The 25,180-nt window shown below is 39.9% G+C and overlaps 2 protein-coding genes across 2 annotated transcripts in view; both read left to right on the top strand.

Moving 5' to 3' along the window:
* LOC589503 (hypoxia-inducible factor 1-alpha inhibitor) overlaps nucleotides 1–23,542 on the top strand; it is a 41,213-nt gene extending 17,671 nt beyond the window's left edge. Inside the window, exons 7-8 of the mRNA XM_030979265.1 lie at nucleotides 4,752–4,862; nucleotides 19,349–23,542. Of these exons, the coding sequence (XP_030835125.1) occupies nucleotides 4,752–4,862; nucleotides 19,349–19,423 (186 nt within the window). The 3' untranslated portion in view covers nucleotides 19,424–23,542. The remainder of the gene's footprint in view (nucleotides 1–4,751; nucleotides 4,863–19,348) is intronic.
* On the top strand, nucleotides 9,797–16,145 carry LOC105443326. The gene is made up of 2 exons (XM_011676369.2): nucleotides 9,797–14,055; nucleotides 14,132–16,145. The coding sequence occupies exon 2, from the start codon at nucleotides 14,161–14,163 to the stop codon at nucleotides 15,106–15,108; it is 948 nt and encodes a 315-aa protein (XP_011674671.2). The 5' UTR covers nucleotides 9,797–14,055; nucleotides 14,132–14,160; the 3' UTR covers nucleotides 15,109–16,145.
* Nucleotides 23,543–25,180: the final 1,638 nt, after the last annotated feature.

Genomic DNA, 25,180 nt, shown 5'->3' with positions numbered 1-25,180 from the left:
TCATGAATTGCAGGAATGGTGTGTGGACAAAGCACTTGTTAATTTACAGTAAAATATGCTAAGTCCAGTGCAAGTAAAAACCAAGCTAATAAGCTTAAATGATGTGGGAACCAACAGGGGGCTGCATCATTCTAATGGAGGGTAGAGCAGCCTCCTTGAATTTGGTTATTCCTGTTGCATTAACTGCTGAGCCTGGCAGATGATTCCAGATCCTTATTGCTCTTGGGTAGTATGAGAACTTGAAGGAGTCAATAGTTGCAATAGGAAATACATACTTCAGGTTGTGGTCGTGTCTTCCGAGGTATGTAGCAGGGATGACAATAGTTGGTGCAGGTATGGAGACAAGACGGTGATGGATCTTGTAGAGAAGGGTGCATTGGTCGAGGATTCGTCGTGTATGAAGCGTGTCCCACCCTAGAGCTGCCACAATAGCCGATGGTGATGTGGTGTATCTGTAGTCACGGTACACAAAGCAAGCCGCTGTTCTTTGTACTTGCTCTAGCATTTTTGTGACCGTGATGCTGTGTGGGTTCCAAGCCTCAGAGACATACTCCAATTGGGGGCGTTCTAAGGCTGTGTAGGCCCTGGACTTTACATCCCTGGTACAGGGTGAGAGGGTCCTGCGAAGAAGACCTAGAGTATGGCTTGCTTTATGCCGGATAGTTTGGCAGTGCTTGTTCCAACGAAGATCAGCAGAAACTGTAACTCCAAGGTACTTGTACTCTTTGGCTCTCGGGATCAGTCCATTTGACAGGTGGTATTCTTGGATGCTGGGAGTACGCTTCCGTGTGATGGTGAGGATGGCGCACTTTTTCACGTTGAAGTCCATCATCCAGTTTGAAGACCACCTGGACAGCTGTTGGAGATCGTCCTTTAGGATTTGATGGTCCTCAGGGCATCGAATCTCACGATAGAGGGTGCTGTCATCTGCAAAGAGACGCATTGTGGACTGGATGTGTCTTGGATATCGTTGATATACAACAGGAACAGGGTGGGGCCGATGACGGATCCCTGGGGGACTCCAGATGTTACATCCCGCCATGTTGATTTAGATCCATCAACTACAACTGCCTGTTGTCAGTGAGGAGAGACATTATCCACTGGAGTGAGTCACCACTTATTCCGTAGTACTGAAGTTTGGTTGACAGGAGAAGGTGTGGTACTCGATCGAATGCCTTCTTGAAGTCCAAGAAGATTATATCAGCTTGGCTGCGCTGCTGAAGGATGGAGGACCAGTCGTGGACGGCTGTTGTCAATTGAGTGGTGGTTGACAAATCCCGTCGGAAGCCATGCTGTGCATCGGTGAGGATATTATTCACCGCAACATGCTTCGACACATGGCTCAGGATGATGTGTTCCATTACTTTGCAGCAGACGCAGGTGAGCGAGATCGGTCTGTAGTTGGAGGGGTCACACGTTTCTCCTGACTTGTGTATAGGGGTAACTAGTGCTTGCTTCCATTGGGCTGGGACGATGCCACTGTTGTAGCTTTGTTGGAACAGGAAAGACAGTCGAGAAGCAATCTCATGAGCAATCAGCTTTAGGAGCTTGGGTGGAAGTTCATCAGGGCCGCTGGCCTTTGAAGGGTCCAGTTGTTGGAGGCGTTTCTCGACACCGGTCCTGTGAACGTGCAGGTGACCAATAGTTGGAAAAGGAGAAGGTCCTTTCTGTACAAGAGGGTGGGGCTGGTGAGGAGTAAAGACAGACTGGAAGTAGTCGTTCAGTGTCTCTGCCTTGTCTAATGCTGAGGCGCATAGTTTAGATGGCGTACGCAAGGTAGGAATACCAATGTTTTCAGATCGACATGTCTTGATGTAGGACCAGAAAGACTTTGGGTTGTCCTTAAGGCTTGCCCCGATAATGTTGTTGATGTATTCACAACGGGCTCTGTGCACATTCTTGGCAACTTGGTTCCTGTATTGTCGGTAGGCTTTCCACGCTGTGGAGCAAGACTGGTTGTGTGCCTTTTTTAATAGGCCATCTCTCTTCCTCATCTGGCGTTTCAAAGGAGGAGTAATCCAAGGAAGATGTCTCCTGCCTTTGCTCATTTTGGAAGGAATAAGCTCAGACAAACACCTGTTCAAGAAGTTGGCAATGATGGACTAGTTTGTCTCCACTGATCCTGTTTCTGGATCTGATTGGAGAAATTCTGTCGCAAATTCAGCTGCTGCATCTCTCAGTTGCTGTTCGTCAGCTTTGTGAAACTGGTAGATCTTCCTCAGGGGCTTGACAGAGATCTTTGGATTTGCAGCAAGAGTAAAAGTGAGGATGTTGTGGTCGGATATCCCAGACTGAACGCACACATTCTCAACCAGGGCGGGATTTGACGTCACAACTAGGTCAAGGATGTTGTTAGATGAAGGTCGGGTGACTTCCCTGACTGTTTGGGACAAGGAATTGTGTAGAAGGATATCCAACAGCTTCTGGTGACAAGTAGAAGTGGCTGGATTTGTAGTTGACTGGTCATCCCAGTTGATGTCAGGATGATTGAAGTCGCCGGCTATCAAGATGTTAGGGTGGCTGATGCAAGCCTTCGAGACCTTGTTGTCTGTTGTTGGGGGGGGGGCAGTAGTAGCTACCAATATACATTGGCTTGGCATTGGCAAGTTGTACGTTGCACCACTGTATCTCACAGTCTGAGTCAAACTCTGGACATTCAGTGACAATTAGCGTGTCGATGATTGCTATGAAAACACCACCTCCATGGATGTTTCTGTCCTTACGGTAGATGGAGTAATTGCTTGGGAAGATTGAGTATGAAGATAAGCTATCATCCAGTTTTGATTCACAACCAAAAACAAAATCAGGAGTGTGGTGAGCAATAGCTGCATGAAAGCTTGATTTCTTAGCATTCCCCTTCAGACCATTGCAGTTTACAACCATCACTTTAAATGCCTTTTTGCGATTTCTTGATGGAGGGTGAAATCGTGGTTGATGACATCCCCCAGGGCTCGATGTAGGCATAGAGGTTAGAGGGTTGATGGAGGGAAGGATTTCTTCATCACTGGAGTCATGGTGAAGGGGTGAGAAATGATTGGACTGTGAGAGGTTAAGTCCTTGCAGTGAGCTGCTTGATCCTATGTTGGTAGAGGAACACTGGCAGCACACCCAAGCGAAGCTCCTGGACTTTTTCATCAAGTCAGTCAGTAATACCGGGAGGAGAGGCCTGAGGGTCACAGTGATGCAGTTTGCTTTGCACCTTTGCACAGGTGACCCCAAATATTTAACGATAATGATAATAGTATAACCAGAAACCAACTTCATCTCTAAAAGGAGATCTTCAATAAACCTAAAATTATTTTGTCATACATGTACCGTTAAAGACTACAAGGTGGAGCAGACCCTAAAAATGAGGAGTATTACCTGACATCTCATATAGACTTTAAGGCCCCACTGCACTACTTATAGCTACTTGTGTCCTCTATATAGCAAACAATGCCTAATCGTATGTTCATTGAGAGCTGATTTGATGAGATAACCAATTGTCAGTGACTATGCAGGGAGGTCTAATCCCTCCTGTCCAAACTAGTGCAGACAGGTTTTAAGACTAATGAGAATGATTCCATTCACAATTATTCATCCCCAGGGATGTTCAAGGCACTGACAAAGTACTGTTATAATATTACCCTGGCTTTAGTCCAGCTGCTTAAAGGCACTGAAGTGTTCAAGGAATAACTTCTTATAAAAAGGAACCCAGTGACTACACCCTGATAAAATGTTTTGGTTTTAAAGTGTACCACTCACCAAAAAATGTTTGATGTAAGGGTTCCGTGCTGCTATACTGTAGTCAAAATTTGGGCTTCAAATATAACTTCTACAAAGAGATATCACAGTTTCAATACACTCCCAGTGAACTGTACAGTGCCTTTTTCGGGTAGACTACTTAAACCACTTGCATATGATGGGGGGCACAAGGAGTCCGATTCGGACATGGGTTCCGTGCGCACCCTAAATGCATGGTTTTATGTTGTCAATCGTTTTGGTTCATACTTTCTAACCATTTACCTATAGAATGCCAGGTAAATATTATTTAGGTTGATTTTAGACATTCTTCCTACCGTATTTTCCGGCGTATAGGCCGCAGTATTTTTGGAAGAGAAAATATCAAAAAGTCGGGGTGCGGCCTATGCGGCGAAAGAGTAAATTTTTTTTTTTTTTTTTTTTTTTTTTAGTTTCGATTTATGGCGCTATGCCTGGCAATGTCTCCCAGCTCAGTAATCAGTGTTTTGACTCACCACTCGGAAACTACAACAACTCTAAAATTTGACTGTCATCTTGGTTTGAAAGTAATCTTTCTAATAGATCTCAATATGTATAAATTTTTTTCTATAACAAATGGTGTACCACAAGGTACACCACTGGTACCATAGGTACTTTATTGTTTTTTATTCACATTAATGATCTTACACATTCTTCTAAAAACGACATTGTTACTATTATTTGTGAAAATTTTACAAGCACAAATCAGCGCCTTTAACTGCACCTCGATGTTAAATGAAGGTCCTTCCACGCGTGGGTTTTCGGCTTTTTTTTTTTTTTTTTAATGTCAAAATCGGGGGTGCGGCCTATACGCCGGCGAATACGGTATACACAAATGATATTTTCAGGTGATTGGTACACTTTAAATTCATTACTTCATGACAGCTGGCTGGTCAGAGCAAGCTCCAAACAAATGGCTTGTTTTGTGGCATTCCCTAAAATATTCTTATAGCAATAATCCTATGTATGTTGTTCCATCTCGTTGACGATAGGCTGGAGCAGGCCCCAAGCAAGTGGAGTACCCTCTAACACCGCAACAGAAAGTCTCCATCACAAGGAACATTGAAAAGATGCTCTTTGAAGTGCTTAAGGATCCCAAGGAGGTAAGAGAAATGAAATGATAGAGGTGTTGGTGATGATGACGATGGTGGTGGTGGTGGTGGTGGTGGTGGTGGTGGAGGTGGTGATGCTGGTGAGGAGGAGGAGGAGGAGGAGGAGGAGGCGGCAATAGTATTGATGATAGAAAGGGTGATATGTTGACAAGGAAAAAGCAAAAGTTATCCCTGACCTTCCAACAAATTCAAAACAGTGAAGGAAAAAAGTAGGTGAGGTTGATAATAGTGGGTGATAGTGATGGTAAACTGATGCGATGTTGAGCTGGTGATGAAAGCATTTGCAAAGATGCTGATTAGAATGATGATGATCTACAGTACACGCCGAAAATCTCTGCAACACGATTTACACGATTAAAAATTTACACGATTTGAATGCTCGTGGGAATCGTGTAACCATTTATTTTACATGATTCGTCTTTTGCCAATTCAGCGAAATTTGAATCGTGTAAAATTACATGATTCCTTAATTCAGGTTGAATCGTGTAATCTGCACGCCGAAAATCTCTGCAACACGATTACACAATTCAAAATTTACACGATTCAATTGCTCGCTGAAATTGTGTAAAGTTATTTTCAGTGGTGATGGTGAGCAGATTATGATGTCTAGTTCAGTAGAGGCAGGAATAGCCAACAGCTGAGAGGAGGAGGGGGGGGGGGGGAGGGTTGAACGAAGACAACGGGCACGAGGGGGGAGAGTGAAGATTACGCATTCTGTCTCTCTTATATATTTTTAATTGCGGTGTGTGTCTCTAGATTAATTTTAGACTGAAAATGAAAAAATCAGTTCACTTCCCGAAAAGCACCCTCGGATTTAATCCTCGGAGAGAAAAAAAAAGTAGAAGTGATGAACAACAAAGGAAGGGGGGTATTCCTTAGTTGTAAATAAATAAAAACGGTCACAAACAATTACACTTTGATTGCTTATTGCTTTTTTTACTTTCCTGATTTTAGTAAATTATCTTTTACAACATTGCATTCAGCTACATGTATGAAGAGCCACGGTCAAGGATTAATGGCACACTTCCTGTCACATACAAAGGAAGCTTACTCTGAATGTAGCCTGCCATTTGACCCTCGCTGGGGACAAAGGGCGTTGCCCTAGCTACAGGTAGTGTTGTAGATCCTTACATAAAACCTATCGTTCAGAGGGTCCTATGTTCAAGGGGATAAAAGTAACAAGGGGCAAATATAACAGCGGCTCCCACCCCTATTAGAAGCGCGCTATGCGTATTCGCCCTGCACAGCTTCTAACATCTATATATGTAATACGCTAAGGCTCCACAGGGGGTGCGACGTCTTGGCGAACCTTTGTATTCTATTGTTTTTTAATGAGATCGCCAACCCAAGTTGGTGCGGCTATCTCCTCCTGAACCCTCCCCTCGGGGTACCCGTGCCCGGTGCCATCGTCCGCGGGAGAGTCTACTCTGTGGAATTGGCTATACTCCACCTGAGGTCCTCCTCCGTGTCGACGTCCAGGGCGAAAACAGACGCGACATGCATAATGCAGGATATGCGTGATGACAGAGATACCTCATGGATATTCAACATTACATCCGTAGACACATGACCGATGACTATCCACTCACATTAAGTTGCGTATTAAATGCACCATGCACAGGGTCGGGATTCCCCGAGTAAAGCATCTTTCTATAGGATATCCTTTGTAGTAGCGCTACACAAGCCAGAGAGATACACGGGGCTTCCCGTCGACGTCCAAACTTAGAGACATATTTCCATCATGATTGCCGCGATTTGTATATAGTTTTCGTGAATCGAGGTATGAAATCAAAGCTTATTTTGTGATTTTTACGGCCATGCTTACTGAATTTTGATTATCATTTTCTAAAGGAAAGTTTTCACAAGAAAACCATTGGACTGACAGTTCAGTCGCAAGCTGCCTTCAGTCTACACACACATACATACAGTACACACAGTGCTGCTGCGCTGTGTCGGCCGTGGGTAGCGTACGAAGGTGCGAAGTAACGCTAGGCTAGCGGCCTCATGAATAAACATGAGTACTTTGGCTGAGTGAGGTAGAGTCGAAGAGTATGGGGGGCCAAGCAGGCCAATAATCGTACAACTATACAATTACACATACGTCTATCCATCCATCGAAGAACCCGTCAACACAACAGCGTGCGGGCCGAAGTGCCATAATTGTGGACACCTATACAACTATACGACTCTCAGCTATACAACTATACGACTCTACGTCTACTCAGCCATCGGAGACTAATATTGTCTTATATCTACAGTAAATAAAAAGAAAATTTAAACAAGGTTATGAATTGTACATTTACATATTAATAGTTCAATATCAACCAGAGTGGGGGGGGGGGGGGGGGGGAGTGCTGAAAAAAAAATCTGCATCACCTTGCACCATTCTTACATGTTACATGCAGACTCCAAGAAACGTTTTTCAAAGTGGGGGGGGGGGGGATCAGTTAGATCGCAGCGAGTTGAGTGTTTATAGATGTGGGGTCTACGGGTTTCAAGGGGCCATAAACCCCCGAAAGCTCACAGGTTTTAGGCATTTAATTAGGGTTAGATCGCAGCAGGTTGAGTGTTTATAGGCATGGGTCCACGGGTTTCAAGGGGCCATAAACCCCCGAAAGCTCACAGCTAGGTTTTAGGCATTTAATTAGGGTCAGACGAGCATATTTTTAATACTTTATTTGTGACACTGGCAGGTCACTATAATTGGCGTGGGGTCCATACGTAGATTTGCGTAGTGTTGCGTACCAACTACGCTGGCCTACGTTACTACATGCTGATGGACGCAAACAATTCAACATGCTTAATTTTTTCCGCGTACTTTCGGCGTAGAAAATCGACGCAAAAAGTACGCCTTTTCACGCAACACTACGCTACTGTACGCCATGCCTACGCAACAGTACGCCCTACGCCAGATCGACAAAGCAGTAAAAGCTTTCCACACAGTAAGCAACCGTAAGCCAATATAAGCAAACATGTACACTAGCCTATGCATAACCTACGCAGGGACTACAGTGAAGCAACATTTTTCCATTAATACGCAGCCTAATTTCTGCGTAGTCAATACGCCACACTATGCAACTCTACGCAGTTCCAGTGTGAAAGAGGCTTAAAGAATAACTACCGGTAGAGTTGGATCATTTTTTTTTTTTTTTAAATAAATGGCAAATAAAGTTCTTGGTGGTTTTAATTTAGAGAGTCTCTGTCATGGGCTTCAATCCTTACGTAATACCTATTGTTCAGGGGGGATGATCTATACGTAATACCTATTGTTCAGGGGGGGTGATAGATCATCCCCCTGAACAATAGGTATTGCGTAAGGATTGACGCCCATGGTCTCTATATATCTATTTACACCCCCGCCCCCTCTAGAATCCCGCGGATTTCCGCGGGTCCTGCTAGTCACTATAAGTAATACGCTAAGACACCGCGGGGGGCATGACATCTCCGCGAGCCTTTGTATTGTATTGTTTTTTAATGAGATCGCCGACCAAAGTTGGTGCAGCTATCTCCTCCTGAACCCTCCCCTCATATCTTGGAATTACGTTTCCATTTCCCAATAAAAAAAAGTTACGATCGCTTTATTTCTTAACCGTTAAAACGAATTTTGACGCTACGAGCTGGTTTTAATACAAGTATTTTCCTGCTCGAAAAAAGATCGCATTCATATAAAATAAATTGTTTGTCTTTTCAAATTTCTGCCGACATAGTGTTGGAAGTATCATTTTTATATAGACAGCACGGGGCACCTTTTGAAGGAAAAAGAGCTATTTTTATTTATCTTTTTAAACAACTTATAACATTCATTCTCTCAACTTTTGATTTTCTGAAGTTGATAACAGCGGAAACAACCTGGTAAAATGAATTTTGACATTACGGAAGACTTCTAATACAAGTATTTTCCCGCTCGAAAAAGATTACATTTATAAATAATAAATTGTTTGTATTTTCAAATTTTCTGCTGACATACTGTAGTGTTGGAATATGAAAATTCTCTTTCAAGCTCACGCGCGACAAACTATCAATTCATATAAATTCATATAAATATAAATATAACATTACCAACTCTCGTTAGATCCTCTTTCAAACTCACTCCAACTAACTTTCGATTCATGATACTCTTACTCAATATCGACGGAATAAATGGAGACAAACAGACACGTTTTTACTATGCATTTCAATGAACTAAACGAAAATATAACATTACTTACTCACGTTAAACTCTCTTTCAAATTCACGCCAACTAATTTTCGATTCATAATAATCGTAATCAATATCGACTGAATAAATGGAGACATACAGACACGTTCTTACTTATTTATTTAAAAACCAATGAATTAAATAAATATAAAAATATCACATTACCTACTCACGTTTAGACCCTCTTACAAACTGACGCGTGACAAACATTCAATTCACAACACTCGTATTCAACATCGACGGAAATAATAAAGACAAGCAGACACAGTCTAACTAATTTATTATGACAATAATCAAATTCCATTATTAAAACAAGATTAAATTAGACCCTCTTTCAAACTGACGCGCGACAAACATTCAATTCACAACACTCGTATTCAAAATAATAACGACAAGCAGCACATTCTAACTAATTTATTATCACAATCAAATTCCATTATAAAAACAAGATTAAAATTAATAAAATATTACATTACCTATTGCCAATCCTAGGTTTGGTACTCGGGCTCGTCTTCACAGTCCAATTGATCGTCGTTGATTGGTTGTACGGCCTCGGCATAGATTGGTCGTCCGAGGGTGGCTTCGAGGGCGTTGACAGGGATTGGTTTTCGGAGGATGGTAGCGAAGACCGGTTGGCGGTCGCCGATGGCGACATGGATTGGTTGTTGGTTGGTGGCCTCGGGTTGGTCGGGTGCGACTGGTCCGGCTTGGTCGGGTGCGGGTCTTCCGGCTTGGTAGGGGTCAGCTGGTCCGGCTTGGTAGGGGTCGGCTGGTCCGGCTTGGTCGGGTGCGGCTCTTCCGTCTTGGTAGGGGTCCGCTGGTCCGGCTTGGTCGGGGTCGGCTGGTCCAGCTTGGTAGGGTGCGGCTCTTCCGGCTTGGTAGGGGTCGGCTGGTCCAGCTTGGTAGGGTGCTGCTCTTCCGGCTTGGTAGGGGTCGGCTGGTCCAGCTTGGTAGGGTGCGGCTCTTCCGGCTTGGTAGGGGTCGGCTGGTCCAGCTTGGTAGGGGTCTGCTGGTCCGGCTTGGTCGGGTGCGGCTCTTCCGGCTTGGTAGGGGTCGGCTGGTCCGGCTTCGTCGGGTGTGGCCCTATTGGTATGTGAGAGATGCGTAGTCCCATATACATCTTTCTGTGTACAGTGCTTGTAACTTTACGAAGACTGGGCCAAATCATTTTGATAGTTCAGCCATTGGTAAACTATTCTCGCTTTAACTCTATTTGTATGTTTTACTCTCTTCGAAGCTTTGTACTCCTTGCATGTCCCTTGCATGTAATAATGAAAAGAAGAATATTAATAAAGATAATAATAACAAAAATATAGAATAAGAAGAATATTAATGGACATTTTTTACAGCGCTTCATGATGTATTATTTTTTTGAAAATGAATAAGAGTTGGCATTATTTCTTGATAGGAATATTAAACATCTGAGACTTGGCATTTCTAAATTGTACTTAATTTAAATAAATGGGCAATTCAACACTGTGGTGGAAATTTGCTTTAAAGGAACGCAAACAAAAATCCAGGAAAACATTCATGTAAGTTTGAAAAACGATCCGATAAACAAGAACAGATAATGCAACAAAGGCCTTTGCGGGGCATTCAATCACCCACCCTTGATGATAAGCCGGGTAGAGGTAATTGTTTAGCTATAGAAAGAAAGACACGCAACCGATATTATTGAAAGTTTACAACAACAAAACAAATTATGTCTCACTCAAGTCTACAATACACGTATCTCTCTCTCTATCTTCTCTACTCTAACTATCAAAATTAGCTCGCAGACAAAAGCCCTTGTTAGTCGTAATTTATAACACAGAGTCTGATTTAAGAGACTGTAATACGTCATGTACTGTTAATTCTCTCTCTCTCTCACTTTTTCTTTTTCAAGCGTCGGTGATATTGTAATTGATTTTCTTTCTTTTTTTCGGCTTATTAAAGATGGTGAAAAGAGTAGAAGAAAGATTGTGAAAGAATGAAGACAGATTTATTATGAAATTGCATCAGGCCGCCACAAATATGTCCTGAGTCGGCGCTCTCAGAACAAAGGCGCGTACCAGTGTCAAATAGACGCGGTGTTTTGAAATGTTGGTGTTGATTGACATGATGCCTCATTAAAGATGGTAAAAAGAGTAGAAGAAAGATTGAGAAAGAATGAAGAAAATATTTTGCATGAAAATGCGGATGAATCTGAATGATCAAAATGAGAGGAAGAAAGAGGATGCAAGAGATGGTGGGTGTTGAAAGATCGGAGGACTAATGAAATAATACATTAAGATAAAAAGCGAGAGTGGATATTTGTGGTTACCATCATATTTCACCGTTCTAACCTAGTGTTATTACGACTGTTAATTAAAGTTCCCTATAGGAAACCAAAAAATATCGATGGACGATGCTCCCCCCCCCCTTCTTCCCCCTTCCCCCGAAAGATTGATGGGAATATGAAACATCTATGACTTGGCATTTATGAATTTAACTTAATTAAAATAAATGGGCAATATAACCCTCTGCTGAAAATTTTCTTTAAAGGAAAGCAAAACAAAATCAGGGCAAAACATTTCTGAAGTTTGAAAAACGATCCTATAAACAAGAACAAATAACAAAACAAAGGCCTTTGCGGGATGTGAAAACAGCCATTCAATCACCCACCCTCTACTCAAAGCCGGGTAGAGATCATTGTTTCGCTATTCACCGGAGCCAATGCGTAGGCTGAACAGGTCTATTGTTTCCTGATTCGGGCATAATTAGTGCACCTTACAATTTGAATAGACTGGGTTTAATTTGTTATCACTTTGCTGTTGTAGAAAGAAAGACACTTAACCGATGTCTCACTCAAGTCTACAATACACGTATCTCTCTCTATCTTCTCTACTCTACCTCGATCAAAATTAGCTCGCAGACAAAAGCCCTTGTCAGTCGTAATATAACACAGAGTCTGATTTTTAAGAGCCTGCAATACGTCATGTACTGTAGGTGTAAAAAAAAAAAACATCTGTAGACCAGGGGAAACTCACATCTCCCTGCAAATAGAAAAAACAAATTGGCCGTCATAATCGAATATGTTTATGTTTCAAGATATAGGGTATGTGCCCACAGACTAATTAATCAAATGTCCCTGCTCGAGAATCCTGTATTTCTTTACAGGGGCACATTACGGTGTGGGATCAGTCTAAAGGCCGATATTTTGTTATGCTATCTGTACCATATTTAGATCACGATTCATATTACCGGACGTATTGTAGTTTCACGGTTCTAACCTAGTGTTATCCATTACGACTGTCAATTAAAGTTCCCTAGGAAACTAAAAAATATCGATGGACGATGCTGCATGTTTTACATAATTAAGGCAAATGTTACTATGTTATATTTTTTTAACAGGTATTCCAATAATGCTGTATATAGGACTAAAGATATAAACAAGGGTCGTTTTAACGTTGTATAAATGTTGACGGACTCAGGCCTGGACAGACTAACGAAACAAAGGCCTTTGCGATGTGTGAAAACAGCCATTCATTCAACCAGGCTACCTCGACGCATTGGCTCATTGTTTGGCCGAACAGCTATTGTTTCTCGATTCGGACATAATTACTGCGCCTTATAATAATAATAGACTGCGCGATTAATTGTTTATCATCATCCTATTACGTAATAGGATCGACGGGTTATTAAATGATGTTGGGTATAAAATCTGATACACAAGCACCAAAGTTTCATTTGTGTTTTGTATATTCGATCGCGAAAGACAAGCAGAACCTCACACTCAATTTATCCGACGTCATATCATCTTATCGTTTCGTATACAACGGCGTATCGTCAAGGAAACGCAAGTCAATCTCTCATGGCTAGATCTGAGCCCGAAGAAGAGGAGAATCCAGAACCAAACCGAAGTTCAACAGATCAAAAGAAGTTGTCGCAGTCGACCAGCAGTCCACGAAGACTTCCCGAGGTTGTGCCTACAGCAACGGCTTACATCAATGGCAACGGCTTTCGAGCACATCGTCGCAGACAAGAGGAGGTCGGGACATGCGGGTTGTCGATACCAGAGGTGAAGGAGCATCTTCTTGCGACGGTTCCCGGTAAGATGCGGTTATTGCTGCAACCTTTCTTTAATTTTTCTTTGCGGCTTCAAGAGGCAGGTATTTAGCAAACCAACTCTATACATTTGAACTTAATAATCGCGATTCTTACGTAAATTATTAAGACGCACAGTTCAGTTACACAGTTAAAAAAACATCTGTTCAATTATTTAATGTCCTAATTTGTCTTAATTTGTTTGTTTTTTCAGATTCAAGGACTATTGCTCACCTGATGCAGCCACCGAACAAAGGAGTCAAGGCTGCAGTCCACTACAAGCGACTGATTCCTGCGAGGGTTCCAGCCAAGGACAACTCTGCGAAGAAAGGGAACACGATCAGCCACTTTTATTCGGCCAGGGTCGGCTACCTACTCCTACACAAGCTCTAGTCTTCTCAACAGACAACAAGAACAAGCTCAGGGTCGGGGACAGCACTCTTTCTGTTGATCGGCGGATCAACATCAACCGCTACTACCCCACCGATGACACACCGCAGTACCTGGACCATGACTTCCCGAATCCAGGATACACCATCACCCCATCCGGTTACCTAGAGCTTCATCCTAGTTCAACCCTTTGGATACTCTAGGTAGAGAGCAGTTGTGCAAGTAATTTCTTTCCTACTTCCTGTCTCTCTCTGTCTCTCCTCTGGACATCACAATAATGTGATATTATAAAGTCCCAAGTTCAATTAGAGATGTTCTTCATCTGATTCACATGTTGCAGGAAATGTAATACTTGTTCACATTTTTTTGATTTAACAATCACGTACGTAAAAATAATTACTGTTTCAATTGTATTGATAACTATTTTATTTATATGGCCAAATGTAATTATTCTCTACGTTCTCTTCTTTTTGTTTTCTTTTTTGAGGTTACCCACAAAAGGCTCATCGGATGTTTTCCTCCGAAGTGCAAGGTCCCCAACCAGTGTCGCTACCCACATGAATGACGTTCATCACTGCATACTCAATCTCCCACCGGACCAGTGCAAGGTCCCCAACCAGTGTCGCTACCCACATGAATGACGTTCATCACTGCATACTCAATCTCCCACCGGACCAGTGCAAGGTCCCCAACCAGTGTCGCTACCCACATGAATGACGTTCATCACTGCATACTCAATCTCCCACCGGACCAAACAAAATCCGTCCTATTTCTGCTGGCAGATGGTGGACCTGACTTTCATCCAAACCATGGCATCAATGAGCTCTACTATTCCCGACTCTTCCGTGACCTGAATCTGGATGCCATGGTCGTCACCTGTTATGCGCCGGGAGATTCTGCACTCAACCCCATCGAGCACTTATGGGCCCCCTGCACCCGTGCTCTCACCAGTGTGTACCTACCAACAACACTTCCCGGCGAGGATAGACCACCAAACAAGCAACCAGGCCTTTCAGGTGATGAACTTCAGAATAAGGAAAGTATGGTATTCAACTCAGCAATGGCTAAGGTAAAAGACATCTATTGGCGCAATTTACGTTTTGCCGGGCAGCGTGTGACTGTTCATGTTGAGCCGAGTGGTGAGGCCCCTCATCCGTATGGGCAGGATTATGGGAAAGTTAAGCTTGCCATCAACAAGAGCGCTAGGCAACTGCGCCAGAGTGATTTGTATCCCGAGTTCACATTTATGTCGAAGCACATCGACAAGCGGATCGGGACAGTTATTTTTGCTAAGTGTGACGGAGCAGACTGTTGTCATTGCGCGGATCATCCTCCCTCTCTTTCAGCTGAGGACATGGCCATTATGCGTAAGTTTCCATCACCTAAGCCATCAGTGGATCACCCAGGACATTTTGAGACTTTCTTAGAAGCTTTATCCTCCACTTCCAACGTTTCACCTTGTGAACACATGCCAATATACCAGGAGAAGGGCTTAGGCAGGTGCTGCAAGGAGGGCTGTCGATACGTCTACACCAGTAAGAAGGACCAACACGACCATCGTCTGAAAGTCCACATCCGTGTATGATTATTGTATGATTAATACCACTTTGTTTGTCTGATTGGTATAGGTTGGCTGTTTTAACGCTTTTTTGATTACATTTATTCTTTGATTACGTATGATATTATACAGTTATACATACAAGTATACAGTTTCATATTTTCAGGACATTGCTTCATTGAGTAGCAAATTCAAGAAATTCATATTGACATTTATTCACTGATTAAATATGATATTTTACAGCTAGACAGATATACAGGTATACATATACCGTTTTTAATTTTTGGGACATTGCTTCATTGAGTAGCATATTCAAGAAATCTTTTTTCCCCACTTTAATTCCAATGGTGGACTACACCAGTAAGAAGGACCAACACTACCATCGTCTGAAAGTCCACATCCGTGTATGATTATTGTATGATTAATACCACTTTGTTGGACTAATTGGTATGGGTTGGCTGTTTTACATTTTTTAATTACATTTATTCTTTGATTATGTATAATATTTTACAGTTATACATACATACATACATACATTTTCGGGACATTGCTTCATTGAGTAGCAAATTCAAGAAATTCATTTTGACATTTATTCAATTATTAAATATGATATTTTACAGCTAGACAGATATACAGGTATACATATACCATTTTGTATTTTTGGAACATTGAGTAGCAAGTTCAATAAATCTTTTTTTCCCACTTTAATTTCATTGGTGGACTGATTGATATAGGCTGTCTTTATTCAGATTAAATATGATATGTATATACACATCTTTTTCAAACTGAACAGTTCGTTTTTGGGGAACATTGTGACAATTCAAGGAATTCATTTTTTAAATGTTCTATGTATCCTATTTGTGTAGATTTGCATGCCATTAAAATATATTGTCATTGGCGTTTCAATCTTTTTTGTTTTAGTAATGTCACAATGAGAATGAGAGTTATAACAAGGATAACAGGATAACGAGATAGGGGCAGTGATGAGAGAGAGAGAGAAGCGAAAGCAATTAAATATCGAGATTCTGATATGTCTATTGATCTTTTTGTGGGTACGATGAAAAGGCACGAATGAAGTTGAAAGTTGGATTGATGGCTGTATCTTGGAAATGTTGTAATCAACACACAAGTTCCAACAGACCGCGATATTAACGATTGTTACGCCTCTGTTCTGAAAGCGCCGACATGTGGAGGGAATGTCATAATAAATCTGTCATTATTTGAATGTCGTTGTTGCGACTGATCAATGGTGAGGAGCAATTATTTCCGATGACAAAAACATTTGTGTCTTAATAATCCAACATTTTAGAATTGTTATAGACATACAGCCAATTTACACCTGTAATCTCTCTCTCTCTCTCTATCTCGATAATAATAATAAATCCAAATCTCGAATCAACACTGTCTCCTTCTTATCTAAAATGAGGGGTCATGTCAATCAACACCAAAGTTTAAAACACGCGTACATTGTTACGCGCCTTTATTCTGAGAGCGTCGACATAGAAGTGGCGGGAATGTCATAATAAATCTGTCATTATTTTATTTATAAATAAGCACACCCTCTACAATTTTTATGAAATTCCGTAAGTCATATTTTATTTATAATTGAAGAAAAAAACACACACACACACACACAAAAAAAATCATTATTTATAAGGGAAGGAATTTAAAAAATAGAGAGGATAGATGAGGTAAGTGATGTAACAAATTTTAAAAAATGATACGCACCAAGTACAGACCACAAAGAAAATTATGTCTGTCTCGGTTTAGGAATAAGATTATATGAAACAACATACTTCATGGAGAGGGGGGGGGGGACAACGGGGCCAGGCCGCTTCCTCCCTGGCCCAAAAAAAGACGGACCCCCCATCCCTGCCCCCATCCCTGCCCCCATCCCTGCCCCCCAAAAAATTTTAAAATAAGATGGTAATCACCACAAATATCCACTCTCGCTTTTTATCTATATGTATCATTTCATTAGTCCTCCGATCTTTCAACACCCACCATCTCTTGCATCCTCTTTCTTCCTCTCATTTTGATCATTCAGATTCATCCGCATTTTCATGCAAAATATTTTCTTCATTCTTTCTCAATCTTTCTTCTACTCTTTTTACCATCTTTAATGAGGCATCGTGTCAATCAACACCAACGTTTCAAAACACCACGTATATTTGACACTGTTACGCGCCTTTGTTCTGAGAGCGCCGACTCAGGTCATATTTGTGGCGGCCTGGCGGGAATGTCATAATAATCTGTCTTCATTCTTTCTCAATCTTTCTTCTACTCTTTTCACCATGTTTAATAAGCTGAAGAAAAGAAAGAAAATCAATTACAATATCACCGACGCTTGAGAAATAAATAGTGAGAGAAAGAGAGCTAGAAGCGAAAACAATTAAATATCGCTGATGTTACCGGAGTTTATGACAAAAATTAAGCCGTCGGAAAGAAATAAAAGTAAGTCCATTATCACCTGCGCTCGAGAAATGCAAAGAGCGACCGATCGCGGGAGAGACAAAACGAAACCAATCAAATATCTGTTGATTTCTATCAATTCTTATGGTGCATTCTATATCGAAACTATTCCGGCACGCAATATCAAGAAGGTAGTCGCTGCCGATCAATCTCGCCTTTGTTTGGATGGCCTATTCATGGAGCATTCCAGAATGCACCCAGATTGCGCCAATTAAGTCGTTAAGTACCGCATTCTAGGTACATTCTGGAATGCGGATTAACAGAACAATAGATTCTGAATGGGGCGTTCTACATGCATTCCAGATGCATTCCGAATGCCAGTTGAATAAATCCGTGGCGCCTAAGTGAATGGCCAACTGGCTTTGCGTTACGTTTTGCTAGCGGTACAGTGCCCACCCCCCACTTTTTTCAAGAATCCAAAAAGTGCCCCTTTACACGTTGGAAAAGTCCCCATTTTACTTTGACAAGTGCCCGTATTCATTTGTAAAAGTGCCCCTTCCCCTTTTCAACTCGGATAAGTGCCCCTTTCATTTTGACACTTTTATTATTTTTTTTTTTTTGACACGCGCCCCTTTTCCTTCGACGAGTTCCTATTTTCCTTTGCAATTAGTGTCCATTTTCCATTCTCATAAGTGTCCTTTTTAATCTCAATCAAGTATTATCCCTCTTTAGGTACGAGAAGTGCCTCTTATTTTTATCGTGCCATTTCAACCCTCATTTTTCTTTTATATGATCCCTTTTCCTCGTAGCTATCTGTTTTCCTGTACTTTTCATCTATCATGTCTTCTTCTTTCTGAAGTTTTCCTACCTTGTCTCATGGTGCAGTTTAGTAGAAAGTGATGAGGTTTATACACGAATATAAAGTACAGAAATTACCTGATGTAGGCAAGTGGTGTAAAAAGCAATTACTTGGTTTAAGCGAGTGGTGAAAGCAAGACACAATTTACAGATTGTTGCAGCTGGTCGAATCATCCTACCAATGCCCTTATAACCATTATAACTATTTACACGATTACACGATTCAGAGCGACAGTCTTCAACCATGTAAATTTACACGATTACACAGTTACACGTTTACACAGTTACACGTTTGTTGCATTTGGTCGAATCATCCCACCAATGCACAGTTACACGATTCAGGTGAATCGTGTAAACCGTGTAATCCAAAAAATATATTGTGTAATCGTGTTGCGGAGAATTTCGGCGTGTACTGTAAGTGATGATATAGACATATAATTACAGTTTTAATTTTGATGATGATGAGATGTTTGTCATGGATGGTATAAGTATGAAGATTTTGATGAAAAAAAGAAGGATATAATTTTATGCATTTTATGAGCAGATTAAAGGTAATACAAAGTTTTGGGAAATTTTGAAAATTGGCTGGATAGTGATTCTTTACAATTTTGATATATTTAGATGCCCCTGTGGATGAATTATAAGCACTAGAAAATTTAGCCCCTCAAACACTTCCACTTTCGATTAGGGATTAGCCAATCGGTCGATTTTATTCAAGAAACATTGTTTCATAGCTAAATTAATAAATTGACCTTGAGAGGGAGCTATACAACATAAAGAGTTTAGTATTTACAATTTCATAACTTTAGACTCGATTTCAACCGCGACAACGATCATTGCATATTGTAGGATTGCATATGCTTCTAATATGTTCATTTGAACCAAATTCATGACCCCATGGCTTTGTATTACCTTTAAATCTCAGGTTCTTATAGCTGCTCTTTATCCTTTATAACATGCTGCATCTTCTCTTTCATTTTCTCTACAACTACAACAGGTTGCATCGCTCTTTCACCTCATCGTCGATGGTCGCTATGACCTCCCCGCTGACCCCATGCCCCCTTCAAGCTAGCATGCAGGTAGACATGCCCATAGACACGCCCATTCAAATACTACCAGCAATAGACCACCTCAATCAAAACTCTGCCTAGGTTTGATCAGTTCTGATTCAAGGAAAGAAGTTTTGGTGATTGAAATCCATTATTATTCCCAAAAAAAATTGATGGTAAGCTTAAATGGGAAATTCTACCTTGATATATGCCAGGTGGTTCACAAGGGGGTTAAAACATGTAACAGCGACAGGTTTGAATTGATATTGTACAGGTTTGAAAATGAGGAACAGCCTTATATTAGTTGTCAACCAAAATTATTTCTGAAATATTAGTCATACAATGTTTTTGGAAATGCTTCAAATTTTGGATCCGATTGCACCAGAGTGCATCCAAGAACCTTAAAGCCCTTAAACAAGCCTTGGAGCCTGGCCACAAGGGACTTTGTACATGTTTGAATTTTAGTTTGTGGACCATCCTCTAGGTGGATTTTGATATTCAACTAAGAGCAAGTCATGTCTGTCTCTGTCTGCAAGAGAGGGATTTAAAAATATTTACTATAAACATGCTTAAAAAGCTATTACATGCGTAGGTAAGGTGTAATGTAGTCATTAAGGGGTTCTCACCTAAAATCATTTACAGCGACATGAAATGTTTGTGTGTAAAGTCTGAAAGACATGAAGTTTTGAGAATATATAATGTATATATATATATAGAGTACTGTAAAACCAAAAATAGGGTTAGTGAATTTTGCCTATGGATAAGATTCAGGCACTGAATTCTGCATTGTGAAAGTTTCTTGCCGTGAAAATGGCTGCCGCGTATAATTTGCCAAAGTTTCTAGCTTTTGTGGCAAAAACCGGTACTTGTAGTTTTCAAATGAAACAATTTAAAAAATGAATATTGTAAGATGTGAGATTAAACCGTAAGCAGCTGCTAGAAAAAAAAATTGATGGACGGGAACCAAATGAGATTTGAGCCATTTCTATATTTTTGTTTTGTTTTTCGATCTTGTTCGCTACTGAAGCAAATCATTCATATATTTTCCCCGCTGCAAACCCACTTCAAATTATTTTCATTGAGATACTGTCTGAACCCGTTGACTACTGAACTTTATAGGTCCCATAGGCTTAACACAGAGACCACCCGGTTCCCGTATAAAGCAAAGGATTAACAGGTAGTATCAAAGAATACATAATATGTAGGACAGAGCAAAAATAAAAGGAAATCTAAAATCATTTCGTAAATCTGATTTCCAATATCAAATTCATTAGGAAAACTAAAAGCTGGAAATGCCCTTGTATATATAAAGCATAATTGTTTTGGGTATTCATTGTTACATCAATCTTCCATTTTTCTTTGTACCTACTTTTTTCTGGTTATTGAGTCTCTATGTCTAGTAGAGTGTGTTTGTTACGAGCCAAATTCATGTCATATCTGAAATACGTAGAGGATGTACTCTTTATCACTTGGACTGTTCTCCTTCGAAATATCGGTAATCTGTAGTACTGTAACTATTTCTTCATCTTGTGTAAGGTTCCAAAAGTTCATTTGTGTAACAATTTTATATGTATATTAAGATACCTTGAATTATGTATACTAAAATTTTAAAGATATAGTAATGCAAGTGGGGCCCTGGAAAGCTCTCAAAGAGTTATTTAAAACAGCAAAAAGGTTAACAATAATAACAACAACAAAGCAATACTAGATCACTGTGAGGGAATCCCACTATTCCATTGGAAAGTCCCAACATAGCTCAAGCAACAACAAAAAGAAAAGGAAAAATAAAATATATTCTATACTTTACCAAAAGGAACAGAATCCTCCTTTTTTTTGTCTTTGAATTGAATTGAATTGAATTTGCATTTATTTCATTCTCGATTAAAAATTACATTGATACAAAAGATACAAAATTATTCATGAACAAATTTAGAAATGAAATGGGGAACTACATAAATAAAGCCCTTAGGCCTTGTACAAGCATAGTTTCCAAAGCATTCATAGCATAATGTAAAGCAAAGATTAAAACAAACAAAAAAGATATAAAATAAATAAAAACATAAGATATTAGTAACTATACATATTTGAGATAAAGAAACTGCTTAAAAATTTTTTTTGAAGGAATTAATTGACTTGCAATTAGAAATATCTTTGGGGATGGAGTTCCAAATTACAGGGAAATTATGACGTACTGATTTCATTACCTTATTTGTTTTTACTGGCCATAAGTGAAAAGAATCCTTAAAACAGGTATTGTGGTTATGTATCTGGTAATTGAGAGTGAACACCTGAAAAATATTAACAGGTAATTTATTTTGAAAGTAAAAGAAACCAAGGAGGGCAATGGCTTCTAATCAAGTCTGAAGTAAGCATGTGTACATTTCTGGATAATTTGTTTTTTTAGCAGTCGTTTCCACAAGAGTCAGAAACTGTCAGGAATCTATTATTTTACAGAACTTTCTTATCTTGATTTTAGTGTACATTTAATGTTCTAGCTCAGTAAAATGGAAAGAAATGTTCGATTCGCGTGACTAAGAGCAGTAGAAATTGTTAGTTTTTAGTGAAGTAAGTTTGCCAAAATGTGTCTTGCTGCTGGAAAATTGTTGCAAAATCGTTGGGTTTTAGTTGCTAGATTTTTTTAAATGGTGATGGGCAGGCACATTCTGATATTTAATGGCTTTTATTGAAGGAAAGAACAAACTATTAAAGCAACTGAAATTGACATGGTACATGTATTTTTCATAACTGTTGAAGGTCTTTCTTATCAACATGATCACAGGAACTTAACAAAAACGTATGCATTAAACTGGTTTCATTACAAAAATAGCCTATTAGTAGCTTTGCATGTCACCTTTTGAAATACACATATGCAAACAATGACAATGACATATCACATAATCTGAGAACGATTTCTTTACCGACATATGATATTGCTATAGATATTTTCACTAACATATTCAAACAGTATGCATACCATACTTTAAAAAAAGGGTTGTTCTTGACAACCTGTAAGCTTGCCCTAGGCTTGTTTTAGGCATAAATGAATAGCGACAGACAGACTTGTGCATATTGATTGAGCTCTGTGTTATAGAATGTGAAGCGTATTATGAAACAATGCTGAGGTTTCATCATATGAACAAGCCTAATTTACACTGTGTATCACGGTCGTTATGAACAAAATGGCCACGTTTCCCATGCCATATGTGAACACACTTTAAAACATGATGTGAGTTATGAAAAACCAATAATCTTGTCATATTAAAAGAACATTGATTCTTGTTGAACAAATATTGTATGAATGTAGAATATACAGCTGTCTCCCATTCTTTTTTCACAGTTAATGTCTTAAGTTTTGTGAAAATATTTGACAATGCTGATGTATACATGTCGTTTGACAATGCATGAAGAATCGTTCTTGGAGCTATTTTACTTGATGCTTGACTGTTTTCATGAAATTCATTTACCTATGTATAGAGGGAACCCAAGTTATAAAATCAACTCGGCACAATGAGCTTATTTAATAAATAATGTTTAATCACCACTTCTATGCAAGAAACCCTGTATCAGATTCTTTGCAGAATATGAAAATGTTCACATTCTTATGTTTTTCTTCTTTCCTTTCCTTAAATGCATATTATTTCTCGCATAGTTGACTTTGAAGGTTTGTTCACATATGGCACAGTAAACTGCCTCCAATAAGCCAGGGCAGTTTAAAAAAAAAACATATGTGAATGCACCTGCACGCAACAGTGGACTTTCACGTATTCACTAAGCTCTGTGCTATAAGATGCAGCAATATGCAGCGTATTTTACTTCACGTCATAAAAAACGCAGCGGTTTTGCCGCGGCATATCTGAATGAGCCCTTAATTACCGGTAATGTAGATACTTGTAGTATACTTGAGAGAGAACCTTATCTGAAGGTTTTTTTATTTACTTATATACGCAGAGCGAAATGTGTAGTGTAAAGTGTAGAGTTTCGAACAGTGTATATATTTGCTGCATACAGTGACAAATGAAATCGGTGTTCATTTTTGTTTCTAATCTTTTGTAATGGAGATACATATGATTGTGATGATATACAGATTATTTTTTATTTATATCATGAGAAATAAATATTTCTTCTTTGTCATGCCAAAGTCACTTCTGGATCTTTAATGTTTGTTCTTTTGAGTGTAGCTGATACGATTATTTAGAGGCCTATAGTTACCGGGAACACAATTGCAAATACTGTCAGAAAGAAAGTCACCCTACATACAGTTAACAACTTCTAAGTAATTCATATCCCTTGTAAACTTGATGCTTTTTGTATTATTTGTAACTCAACAATGAAAGGTGGACTGGTTGAATTAGGATTTTTGTTAAAATCTGTTAGATGTGAGCTTTAACATGTCACATTCTCACAAAACATAAATCGGGACGAATCATTTTTCCCCTCTAGTGCACTGTACTTAAATAATTACCAAACTTGGTAGGGGTATGAATAATTTAGTTGTTAAATTTATGTATGCCTTATGTGTCTTTTATATATTTACCATTCCTATAGCACTAACGATTTCTTACAAAAAATATCTTTAGAACATGCAATCCCATAGTATCTCTCACTCAGAGTCAATACTTCATCTCCAACAGAAGTCCAATTAGTGGTGATGGTGAGGGAGAGCGAGATTAGAAGGTCCTTGATCATATTCAATTACTGAGTCGGTTATCTTCCTGTTTCTTCTTTACTCTGCTCCTTGAATTAACCCTTTCACCCTGGCTTGCTCATCAGTTTACTTGAATAGTGGCATCCTTCTTTCTTTGGGAGTGAAGTGGTTAATAGGAAGTGTGTTGGATGCCACCTGTCGGTAGTTTAACACATGGTGATCTAGAAGATGATCTCTCTCTCTCTCTCTCTCTCTCTCTCTCTCTCTCTTTCTCTCTCTTTACCCCTCCCTCCCCTTCCCCTCTCCCTCGTTCTCTCTCTCTCCATCTCTCTCTCTCTCTCTCTCTCTCTCTCTCTCTCCCTCTCCCTCTCTATAATGATAATAACACTATTAAATATTGGGTATTTTTACAGTGCACATTTCCATCACGAAAGATACTCCAATATTACCCAAACTCGGCTAGGCTACCGTTTTCGGTGATCACAGCATTCGGGGAATTCCTTCCTACCAGTACCTAGGTATGGAAAGAGGCGAAAGTCCTGGCAAAGGACACTAGTGCTGCAGCGGAACTTGTATATATATATATATATATATATATTCTCTCTCTCTATCTCTCTCACTCTCTCTCTCTCCCTCTCTTTCTCGCTCTCTCTTCCTCCCTACCTCTCTCCCTGTCCCCCCCCCCTCTCTCTCTCTCTCTCTTATTCCCTTCCTCTCCCTGCATCCCCCTCTCTCTCTCTCTTTCTATTTCTCTTCATTCCTACCTGCCTCTTGATCTTCCCCTCTCTCTTGGATGACTAGTCTGAGCTTTAAGCACAAAATTAACCCCAAGTTCCTGCTCCTTTAAAGGGCTGTAATGATTTGAATGATGACATAAAATAATTATAATAATAACTTAATTAATGTTTTAAAATGGCATTGTTTCATTACTCATGCAATTTTATCTTCTGTTAAAAGGAGCTAGCGTCTATTAATAGTTGGTGACAAATTTCTATATATATGAAATGATATGGAGTTGATAATGACTCTGATCCAAGATGACTGTACGTTTTAGGAAGGAAGGAGTAAATAAGAGCAGTTGGATCAACTAACAAAAGGGAAGTGAGCTGAAAGAGATGTGTTAGAGAGAGAGAGA

The sequence above is a fragment of the Strongylocentrotus purpuratus genome, unplaced genomic scaffold (genome assembly GCF_000002235.5).
Source record: "Strongylocentrotus purpuratus isolate Spur 01 unplaced genomic scaffold, Spur_5.0 spur5_scaffold_10, whole genome shotgun sequence".
Classification (NCBI taxonomy): domain Eukaryota; kingdom Metazoa; phylum Echinodermata; class Echinoidea; order Camarodonta; family Strongylocentrotidae; genus Strongylocentrotus; species Strongylocentrotus purpuratus.
This window is presented reverse-complemented; position numbering and strand designations above follow the sequence as displayed.